Here is an 11,937-nt window from a genome sequence, read left to right on the forward strand (position 1 = left end):
TGTACAGGAAGCCAATGCAAACTATAAAGCACGCCTGTGATATGCTGACGTGATGGAGTATATGTGAGAATACGAGCAGCTGAATTCTGGATATACTGCAGGCGTTTTATTAATTTAGCAGGTAAGCCAATGAATAGTGCATTGCCGTAGTCAATCCTGGAAGTAACAAATGCATGTATAAGCCTTTCAGCGTCAGGTGGAGTGAGGAAAGGCCTAATTCTTGCAATGTTTCTGAGGTGATGGAAAGCAGATTTTGTAATACTCTTAATGTGAGAGACTAGTGTCAGATGAGTGTCAAAAATTACTCCAAGGTTACGAGCCTGAGCAGATGGAAGTACTACACTGTCATCCATAATCAAATTAAGATTGCTACCCTTATGAATAGCCGCTGGTGTGCCAATGAGTAGAACCTCTGTTTTAGAAGAATTCAGTTTTAAAAAATGTTTTTATTTCCAGCACACACTCTGAAAGAACTGTTGAGGTGAGAGTAGGATCAGACTTGGAGCTGATGTAAATTTGCGTATCATCTGCATAAAAGTGATACCCCAAACCATATTTCCTAATAATTTGTCCCAAAGGAAGCATATACACACTAAACAATATAGGACCCATTGAAGATCCCTGAGGAACACCATGACAGACCTGTCCAAGTTCAGATTTGTTGTTTCCCAAAACAGTTTCCCACAAAAAAGCTTGTTGGAAAACAAGTGTGAGTGGAGCTGTGCCACAACAACACGTTCTAAAACTTTAGCAAGAAAGGGTAAGTTTGAGATAGGTCTGTAATTAGATAGATCTGACTTATCACATCCAGGCTTTTTAAGGACTGGTGTAATAGCTGCAACTTTAAGGGCTTTTGGAACTGAACCAGTAGTGAGGGAGGTGTTCACAATGTTCAAGATGAGGGGGCAAATTGACGAGAGACATCCCTTTAGAACAGATGTTGGGATTGGGTCAAGAGTACATGTAGTTGTATTCATTGCCATCACTAATTTCAGAATACAATCATTAGTGACTATGCTAAAACTAGAAAATGCACTTTCCAGAAAACTAGGTGGAAAGATCACAGGAACTGCAGAGCAGGGTACGAAACTGATAGACTTATAGATATTTTCAATTTTTTCCATGAAGAAACTGAGAAACTTGTTACACTCCTGTACAGAGGAACAAATTGGTGACTTGATTGGTGCAAGAAGGCTGTTGATTGTCTTAAAAATCTTATTTGGGTTTGCAGCACCATCACTAATAATAAATGAGTACTTTGTTCTTGCTTCTTTGAGTGCTTCAGCGTATTGACTCAAATGACCGTCATACATAAGTTTATGAACTGTCAAACCCGATTTCTTATATTGACGTTCAAGCTGCCTGCTTTTCATCTTCATAGCCCTTAACTCAGTGGTGTACCAAGGAGAAGATTTACTAAATGAAACAACACGTTGTCTCCTAGGGGCTAATTCATCCAAAGCAGATGACAAAATAGAATTATAGTGATCAACAGTTTCTACAGCTGAGTGCTCGGAGATCAGGCAGGAGAGATTGTCATAGTTAAGATTCTTGACATTTCTAAAACTAATGACCCTTGTTTGAGTACTACTTAAAAGTGGAACATTTAAATTAAAAGTGAGAAGCTTATGATCACTGATCACTGATATTTAGCTTTTTATTCAACGCACAAACTTGACAATGTAATGTTTAATGCACTTTATGTTGTATAACAATGAATGGAATATATTTTCTTTTTATATCAATATAGTACAAGATTATCCTAGTTAAATCATTGTGAAAGGTTAAAAGTAACCTAAAAGTAATATTAGATTATATTACCTAAAATGTGTAATGTGATGGATTACTACACTAGTCAACATTTGAAGTTGACAAAACCTTTCATCAAAGTTGTCCTAAAACCTAAAACCAAAATGCGTTCTTTTCTTAGGACAACTTTGATTCATTTTTTTTTCCATTTCAGTTGTTGACTACAATTACAATTCTTGTAATGTAATTTTTAGTGACTACAATGTGTAAGTAATCTACCCAGCACTGCTTTAAGAGCCTCTGGTCATATGAAATATTTATGTAGGCTAAACCAATCCAAACCTGGCAATAAAAAGCGGCCTTTATTGATCATAATCTGTCAGCTTTATCCAGTAAAATACAACAAAATAATAAAATATCAATATTGATAGGATGGTTTTACTGTCATTTTAGTGTAAATTGATGAACGCCACTATGGCGAACCCTTGGCTCATGAATATAAATTAATTTACGTATGCTGTTCCAGGAAGGTTACCAAGCAACGTTTGTTTAAAATAATGAATTTTCATTACCTTCATCCTTCGGCGCATAGACAGGCGTAGTATGATTCTGAACTTCGCCGCAGCAGCGTGATGAATATTTATTAGCAACTGCTCTCTAGCGCCTCCCCTACATTTTCTTTCACACTTTCCATAAGTCCTTGCTTCATTCATCCGCCCTCCACATCTCGTCCACTGGCATCATGGTGCTCGATTTAGACCTGTTTCGCACCGACAAAGGCGGCGATCCTGAAATCGTAAGGGAAACCCAGAGAAAACGGTTCAAAGATGTGTCTCTGGTGGATAAACTGGTCGAGGCGGACAAGGAATGGAGGAAATGTGAGTAGCGGCTAACGCTAAAGCTATTTAAACACATGGCAGCCTGTGAATGAAAACAGATTGTGACACGTATAACATATCTCTTCATAAACATTAAGCCTTTACAATATAAAATATACACTAATTGTACTATACCACATGGATCTTTTTAATATTAAATGTGTATAAATGTTTAGAAACCGCAATGCCGGTGTGCTGGATTAGCATGTAAGTTAGCATTGACGCAAACAGTTCTCACAGCTGTCATAGAGTGTTTAACCTTTTTTCTTTATTTAGTGAAACTAGTATGTGCTAATGAGCCCAACATATGTGTATATGATCAGTTATTTGGAGAGGTATGAGTATGTATTGATGAAATGTGTCGCAGCAGGATCTGATGCAATCTCTGTGTCAGTGAAACGGGAGGAGCTGCTGACTCTCAGTCAGTGTTCTTGACTCTGCAACCGAAGTCAAAATATTAGAGAATGACAGGTTGTCAATTTCATTTACTTCCATCTAAAATTCTCACTAGTAAAAAAAGAGCTTGGTATACTGAAAAGAGCTTGGTATGCTTTAATGCTTCTGAAAGGTGGCAATAACCTGTCCAGGATAAAATCCAAAATATAGTTTTAAGAAATTAAAGGAATCCTTTATAGTTAATTGTTTGTGAAATTATTTTATGTCAATTATGCATCCCACTTTTTTTGTGATATAGAGATATTAGGAAATTGCAAATTATGAATTCATAATTGTCATCTTTGTTTTATGATGGATTATAATTATTTTAAAGTATTTGAAGAGCTGTAATTGTTTTTTTTTTTAAATTTTAGTATTTTAACCTTTTATTTTAACAGTTTTTTTAACAACATTTCTAATATTAATTTTAAGTCACCCCTTAAACCCCCTTGATTGTGGAATATTGCATCTATTATATATTATCTGTGGATATGATTTTTTATTGATATTAATTTTTGTAATTAATGTGACTTCGTAATCTTTAAATAAACATGTTAGTTGAATGAAATTTTAAATTAAGGATTTAATAGTAATATTTAATAAAAAAAACAATCCTCCCTCTCTCAACAACACCTCTTATCTGGTGATATTTTTCTCATTTCTTTTTCAAGAAGCAGCTACACTCAGATCATTAGAGAAGAAAAGACTAAACTATGATTTCATTTAATATTAATAATTTATTTCAAGTTTTTTTTTCCTATAATTTAGTTATTTTTATATAATTAGAAAGTTTTGTAATTTACAATATAAACCCTTTTGTTTAGTTTCTGTTATGTTTTTTTTTTTTGATGATGATGTTGTGTATTACTTATTGTAGTATTTAATGATTTCAAATTTTATGTCCTAATGCTTTTTGTTGGTTGCTATTTCTGATCTTTTGGCTATGCAGCACCTTGGTCAGCACCTTTTAAGGTGCTATATAAATAAACTTGACCTTGACCAATATATCATATTGTGTCCCTTATTATACTAGTGAAAATAATACAGTTTGATTTTTACAAGTTGGTGCCAGAGTCATGCTTGAAAAACTTCAGACAGTATAATTACTCTTGCCAGACCACTTGCCTGTATATCGGTTACATGCATTGAAGTTAGAAATACTTCTCTCTTTTTTTTTTTTTGGCTCTAGGTCGCTTCACTGCAGATTATCTAAACAAGGCCAAGAATCTGTGCAGCAAAGCCATTGGGGAAAAGATGAAGGTATGTAAATCAGCTGTCATATGTTTGTTTTGATCTGTTATCACTGAGTAATAAAAATATTCCGCTTGATGGTAATATGATGATTTTTTGCAGAAAAAAGAGCCAGTTGGTGATGATGACACTCTTCCAGAAGAAGCTCAGAATCTGGAAGCCCTTACTGGAGAAACATTATCAGTGAGTCAAGCAATAGTGACAAATTAAAATGATCGAAAGTGGCAGTAAAGTCATGTGACACTGAAGACTGGATTAATGGCTGCTTTTGTAAGCATGAGAGAGATGTATTTTTCGAAATAATCAAAAATCTCTTTAATTCAATTGCATTCATATTAAGTTAAACTCATCAAACAATCATGGCCTATCTGTGACCAGTATTTCTCCACCCTGTCCCTGTCAGCCCCTCACGGTGACTCAGATAAAGAAGGTGAGGTTACTGGTGGACGAGGCTGTGCAGAAAACAGACAGTGATCGGTTAAAGCTGGAGGCGGAGCGCTTTGAGTACCTGAGAGAGATTGGCAACCTCCTGCATCCCTCTGTGCCCATCAGTAACGATGAGGTGAGTTTCAGTCATCACTTATGGAGCGTGTTTTATATAAGCAGTACATTGGGCAGGTCCTGTTAACATGCAACCGCCAAGAATCCTTCATGGAATTAGAAGAGACAAATAAACCATACTATGTTGTTTAACCATACTGTTGTTTAACTCATTCTTTCTCTTACCCAGGATGCTGATAATAAAGTGGAACGCACCTGGGGCGACTGTACGGTGCAGAAAAAGTACTCTCATGTGGACCTGGTTGTCATGGTGGATGGATACGAAGGGGAAAAGGGAGCCATAGTGGCTGGAAGCAGAGGATACTTCCTCAAGGTTTGTTTAACCCTGTGGTATTGTTCATTTGGGAATCACAATTGTGTGGTTAGTGGTCAAAACTGACCGGGGGCCATAATCATGTAATTATTTTATTTTTGTGAAATGAATATACTCTATTTAACGTCAGTAATGTTTTTTCTTTAATGTTTTAAATGTTTTGATCCATTTTGGTGGAAGTGAACGAACCCAAGCTTTGAATGCTTATATCTTTTTAATGTGAATTTTGCTTCTGTTTTGGAGCGCACTGGGTTATAGATAACCTTAAAGGGCTAGTTCACCCCAAAATGAAAATTCTGGCATTACTGACGCACCATCATGTCGTTTCTAACCCATAAGACTGTCGTTCATCTTCAGAACACAAATTAAGATGTTTTTGATAAAATCTGAGAGCTATCTGACCCTTCATAGACAGCAATGCAACTGAAATGTTCCCAGTTCCAGAAACTTAGTAAATACATCAGTAAAACAGTCCATGTGACATCAGTGGCTCAACTTCAGTTTTGCGATGCTACGAAAATACTTATTCTTGCGCGAAGAATGCAAAAAAATAACTATTTACTCAACCATTCTTCTCCCCCAAGTTATCTCTTCTGCCATTTTGGAGAGCTATCAAGAATGTATTGGATGTTATCAGCATTTTTTACATTCGGTGGAAAGCGGGTGCATGAACGCAGTCTACGTAATAAGGGTTGTTTATGCTAGAGAAAAACGTGCATATCCGTTGTGATAATCTCTAAAATGGAATGAGTAAATTGTTATTTTATTTATTTATTTTTTTTGTGCAAAAAAAAAAAAAGTATTCTCATAGCATTGCAAAACTGAAGTTGAGCCACTGATGTCACATGGACTGTTTTACCGATTTATTTAATATGTTTCTTGACCTGGGAACATTATAGTTGGGGATTTTAAGTTTTGTCACCCCTTAATTGCTGTACACTTTTTTTTTTAATGTATTGAGGCCGTTTTTAAGTCTGTACATACAAAAACATCGGCATATTTTTGTATTCATGCCTATTTCACATTTCCTGTGGCAGTCATTTTTGACCACGAACAACACAATTGTGACTTTTTTTTTTTTTTCTTGCAAAGTTGGAAGTTTATAGAAACAGCATTTGTGCACAGAAACATTGTAGGCTATGGTTCAGGAAACAGTCCTTGTCCTCCGTAAAATGTGCTGCACACATCTGTATATTTGGGGTGTAGCTGTTCTATAACGGTGTTGTAAATATAACTTAACCTCTGATTTCTAGTTGTGTCCTCTTTTGGAAGACCAAACAAAGTAGTTTAAATTAGTTCCACAACATGGCAGCAGCGGCAACAGCGAGAATAAAAGTTATGCCTTCTTTCTTTGTGTAAACATTTGGGCTGCTTTATGCAGATCTTCCCACATCGTGATGTAGACATGTGGGGGCGTTTTTGAATGAGGTGTTTAGGAGGGTGTGGTTGACTCTTAACTCTTATAAAGAATATCTCTTTGGATTTGAGACTTTAGTCTTTTTTTTCAACTTTACAGATCTTCTTCATGCACCAAGAGTTTGTAACACTCCAAAGAGAGAGGAAAAATTGAAATCGCATCATATGACCCCTTTAAAATTTCAAAAAGTTTTTTTTTTCTGGTCTAAAATGACCGAACTACACCAGAGGGTTGAATTAAAATGACTTTTTTGAGCATTGTTAAACTATGCAAAAATGTGAACCAAAGGAAAACTGCACTGCTAAACATCTTGAGCCTATTATGCTTTGTTGCACAATATTTAAACCCATACCACTGCCAGATCTTCGAAACAAACTACCTAAAAAGCCTTTTTGTAAATATAATTGCTTATGTGTTCTTTTTCAGGGGCCTTTAGTTTTTTTGGAACAGGCTTTAATTAACTATGCACTGCGGATCCTGTACAGCAAGAACTATAACCTTCTGTACACACCCTTCTTCATGAGGAAAGAAGTCATGCAGGAGGTCGCTCAGCTCAGCCAGTTTGACGAGGAGCTCTACAAGGTTTGACTTACATCTGTTACTTTATTTCAGCGGTGGACGAAGTACACAGATAAAGTACTTGAGTAAAAGTACAGATACGTATAATAAAATATTACTCCAGTAAAAGTACTCCTTTTTCAATTTTACTCGAACATAAAGTAACATTATGAAATGTAGTGAAATAAAAGGTACGATCTTATGCTTTGGAATGTAGTAAAGTAAAAGTTAATCAAAATAAAACTACTCCAGTAAAGTACAGATACTTGGAAAATGTACATAAGGACAGTAACGAAGTCAAGCTACTCAGTTACTGTCCACCACTGCTTTATTTAGCCATTAATTTGACATTTTGATTGATTTATTTAATCATTTTTATCCAATAAACTTTGATGTGAGGAGTATTTATTTATTCATCTGACCCAAAATAATAGCAGAGTATTTCAAAATCTCACACCATCAAGCTAGAACCATTATATTACAATAAAAATGAATAAAATATTTACAAATTATTTTAATTCAATTACAAAGTAGATTATTATATGCTGTATGTGTGTGTTGGATAAAGGTGTGAGAATCCTGTATCTGATGCATTGAAATAGTGTTCATTGAGATGAATCAGACAGATGGCCAGCTGCTTTAAAAGACCCTCTACAGAGTCTTTATTCAAACCCTCAAAGAATTATAGCGTTTCCTGTAATGTGTTTGTTCAGGTGATCGGGAAGGGGAGTGAGAAGTCTGATGACAATACAGTGGATGAAAAGTATTTGATTGCCACATCGGAGCAGCCAATCGCCGCCTTCCTGAGAGATGAGTGGCTGAAGCCAGAAGACCTTCCCACCCGCTATGCCGGCATCTCAACCTGTTTTAGACAGGAAGTGGGCTCTCACGGCAGAGACACACGCGGGATCTTCAGGGTCCATCAGTTTGAGAAGGTCCTAGCTATTAAATCACTGAAATAATGAATGAACAATGACATATTAGTGTGCATTTAGATGACTTGATTTCGTTACAAGAAAAACAAGACTACTAGCCCAATCAGCATCTCTTGCAGATGAAGTGAAGAATTTGAAGACATTTCTGGAAGTAATGAGAAGAACAAACTGTATAATAACAGTTCAATCACACCCTCTTTTCATCTCGTTCCAGATTGAGCAGTTTGTCTACGCCTCTCCTCATGACGGGAAGTCCTGGGAGATGTTTGATGAGATGATTGGAACTGCTGAAGAGTTTTATCAGTCACTGGGAATCCCCTACCGCATTGTCAACATTGTATCAGGTTGGTTCACTTCACCCTTTATTTTCACTGAGAGTGCCATTGGGCTCTTTTTTTATTTTTTGGAAAGCAATAAAAGCTTTTGACAGCTTCCCATAACAAAGCTTCACATATATTGTTTGCTTTTATTTCACAGGTGCTTTGAACCATGCGGCTAGTAAAAAGCTGGATTTAGAGGCTTGGTTCCCAGGCTCCCAGGCTTATAGAGAACTTGTGTCATGCTCAAACTGCACAGACTACCAGGCTCGCCGCTTACGAATTCGCTACGGGCAGACCAAGAAAATGATGGACAAGGTACAATGTTTCCCATACATTGATTTATTTGTGGTGGCCCGCCATAATATAAAAACTGACCACCACAAATAGATTTTCCAGAAGGCTTTGATTTCGTTGAATAAACTTTGTGATTTTATTTCAAAATCGAAACCCCGATGTATGTGTTTTCATATCACTGTATTTCTGAAGGGAACAGACTGTCTACAGAAAATTTGGATGTCATTTTCACTTCATCTTGCATTTAATGTCTGATAAAGCAGTGTTTGTGAGCGGAGCGCTGCTTTGTGTACAACCGTTACCCGCTCTAAAGCCTCGTTGTTTAAATCTGATTTTATTTAGATTGTTTGGAATCCTATTCAAATCGCCTTTCTGGAAATCCTTTTCAGTCTGACTGCTCAGATCGGATTTATCATAGCTTTTTCACGTCCTCGCACACCGACAACATCTGTATTGCAAACTGTATTGCTGTTATTGTTGTTTTAGCGTAGGCATAATGCAATGGCATTGTCATAGAAACCAATGCACATAGCACGCATGGACACACAAAACGAAAATGAACCATTGCGATACACTATATGGACAGTCAATTATTCAAATCAGATTCCATCTGAATATGGACAAAATCAGATTCGGCTAACACTCTGCACGAGGCTTAAATGCATCTCCTTTTGGCAGTGAATGAATTTGCATATAGATGCCGCCACAAATAGAGTGCAGGTCTGTGGGAAACACTGAGATACATTGCTACTCCTCAGTTCTGAGTAAGGATTCTGGGTAATCTGTATTAACTGCATCAAGCTGGTTTCATTGGTCATTGTGTCTGTTCTCTTAAAGGCTGAGTTTGTGCACATGCTAAATGCCACCATGTGTGCAACCACCCGTGTTATCTGTGCTGTCCTGGAGAACTATCAGACAGAGGAAGGCATCATTATTCCAGAACCCCTCAAAGCATTCATGCCTCCAGGTGAGTATCACTAAATACGGATCTAATCAATCTTAAATACTAAACCTTAATAATAAATGTATGAGGAAAAAAAAAACTTTAATTTTGTTTTTGTTTTTTTGAGAGGGGGGTGGCGTAGCATATTTGTTAAAGATTATATTGAGAATCACAAGGAATTTAACAATTCTGGTTCCAATACTGAATGCTTCCTAGTGCTGAAGCTGTACGTTTTTGATTAGCTATAAAGAAGTGATTCCTAAGAATCATTAGTTCAGGAATCCGGCAACACTGCTTTGTGTTCATTTGTTCCAGAAATAGGCCTCACTTTTCACGCTGCAAGTTCTTCATTGCTCAAAAGAACTGACACATAAGAGAAATATGTCCTTCAGGAATGAGACCACACTCGCTACACTGCATATTTTTGGGTCACTCAAAAGACCCGACTCATAAGAATCATTAATTTGGGAATTGGATGACATTGGTCATGCTGTATGTTTTTGATTCACCATAAAGATCCAATTCTTAAGAATCTTCACTTGGCTCAAAAGATTAATTTGTTCTGCCATCAGACTACACTTGTCATGCTGTAGTAGTAGTTGTCATACATCTCAAGATATGTACCGTAAGCTATGAATAGACCCTTTAGGTAATTCAGTGTTTGAATACTATGTTTTCTCTTATACAATATACCAGCTGTCTATCTCAATATTTTGATTTCTTTACTCAGGTTTAACAGAAATGATCAAGTTTGTGAAGCCAGCCCCCATTGAGCAGGAGGCAACCAAGAAGCAGAAGAAACAGCAGGATGGAGGGAAGAAGAAGAAACAGCATGGTGGTAATGCTGACCTAGAGAACAAAGTGGAGAACATGTCAGTTAATGACTCCTAGACCTCCTTCAATCCCAGCCAATCCCCTCTCTTTTGTGTGCCCTACTCAAAATCATTGTCCACTGAAACGGTCACACTGTCATGTCCCTGCCTCAGTTTATTTCCTCTGGGACAGTCCTACTATGGTGTTGTCGATGGAAATGATGGTGTCATGTTAAATAATATTATCTGACGTCATTCTCCAATCCTACAGAGGGATATTCGAAATCTTAAATTAAAAAAGGTATGGTGATAGACATTTAGCCATTAGAATGAAATGCCTTTAGGGCAGTGTGATAACCTGAGGGTTTGAATTATAATTCTGCTGTTCAATTAAAGGGAACATGCATGGCCATAACTGTTAGTACTGGGATTATTCTGCATCAGTTTTAGGACTTTCTGAATGGAAATCGGTTATTGATAACAGACCGACCTCATTCAATATCCTGTCTTACAATTAATATTTGTGCTATACGTAAAGGTAATTACTGATTACTGTACACTAACTATTCACATTTTCACAAATGTCAAAGCAGCCAAAAATGCAGCTTCCGCTCGTGCACATCCGTCTTTTCATTCATAGACACATTACTATCTGTGATTTGTCTGTAAAACAGGGAATGTTGTTATATGTACAGTACTTGCTAATAATGATGCCTTGTTGGGAGTATGATTGCATTTGAGAATAAATCAATACCTGAAGGAGAACATTGTCTGGAATTATATTTAGTGTCATGAATTTGTTGAAAGTGTTAATATTGTGTTATGGGTGTTAAATTTAAAAGGTTAATAATATCTCATATCTGGTAATTATGGTAGATGTATTTAAAGTGACAAAATTGGGAATGTAAGAACAAGGAATCAACATTATACCAAATTAACTGTCCGATTACAAGCAGCCAATCTTAATATAAATTATCCTGTGCAGGTGATTTAGAAAGCTTGTTTATTTTATATGCTTACAAAATTGAGTTTTGAGCAGTTTATATTTTGTTAAAAACTGTACTCGTTCACATCCTTTTCTTCACTCTCTGAGGCAGAAGTCCTCAAACTCATCCTTTCTAATCATCCTACTACTTATCCACTTGATCCTATTCTATCTCATCTCTTTCAAGCCTTTTCTCCTGCATTTATACCTGCACTTACTCACATCTTTAACACATCCCTTCACACTGGAGTTTTCCCCTCAGCATTTAAACAGGCTAAGCCCGAAGACTGGCAAGAACAGATTCCAAATCTTCTGTACTTATCTTGCTGGATCTGTCCACGGCTTCTGACACGGTTAACCTACAGATCCTCTTGTCAACCCTACTGGCAAAGAGCATCTCAGGAACCTCACTCTAGTGGTTTGAGTCTTACCCCTCAGATAGATCCTTCAAGGTATCTTGGTGAGGTGAGGTGTCCAACAGATATT

At 36.7% G+C, this 11,937-nt stretch overlaps 1 protein-coding gene across 1 annotated transcript; it reads left to right on the forward strand.

The window, feature by feature from the left end:
- The first annotated feature begins 2,408 nt into the window (after nt 1-2,408).
- On the forward strand, nt 2,409-11,231 carry LOC128011497 (serine--tRNA ligase, cytoplasmic). The gene is made up of 11 exons (XM_052593973.1): nt 2,409-2,627; nt 4,252-4,322; nt 4,416-4,496; nt 4,717-4,875; nt 5,044-5,187; nt 7,031-7,186; nt 7,876-8,097; nt 8,312-8,441; nt 8,575-8,732; nt 9,549-9,678; nt 10,385-11,231. Exons 1-11 carry the CDS (start codon nt 2,492-2,494, stop codon nt 10,543-10,545), a joined length of 1,548 nt encoding a protein of 515 aa, XP_052449933.1. The 5' UTR covers nt 2,409-2,491; the 3' UTR covers nt 10,546-11,231.
- The last annotated feature ends 706 nt before the right edge of the window (nt 11,232-11,937 follow it).

The sequence above is a fragment of the Carassius gibelio genome, chromosome B23 (assembly GCF_023724105.1).
Source record: "Carassius gibelio isolate Cgi1373 ecotype wild population from Czech Republic chromosome B23, carGib1.2-hapl.c, whole genome shotgun sequence".
In the NCBI taxonomy this organism is placed as follows: Eukaryota; Metazoa; Chordata; class Actinopteri; order Cypriniformes; family Cyprinidae; genus Carassius; species Carassius gibelio.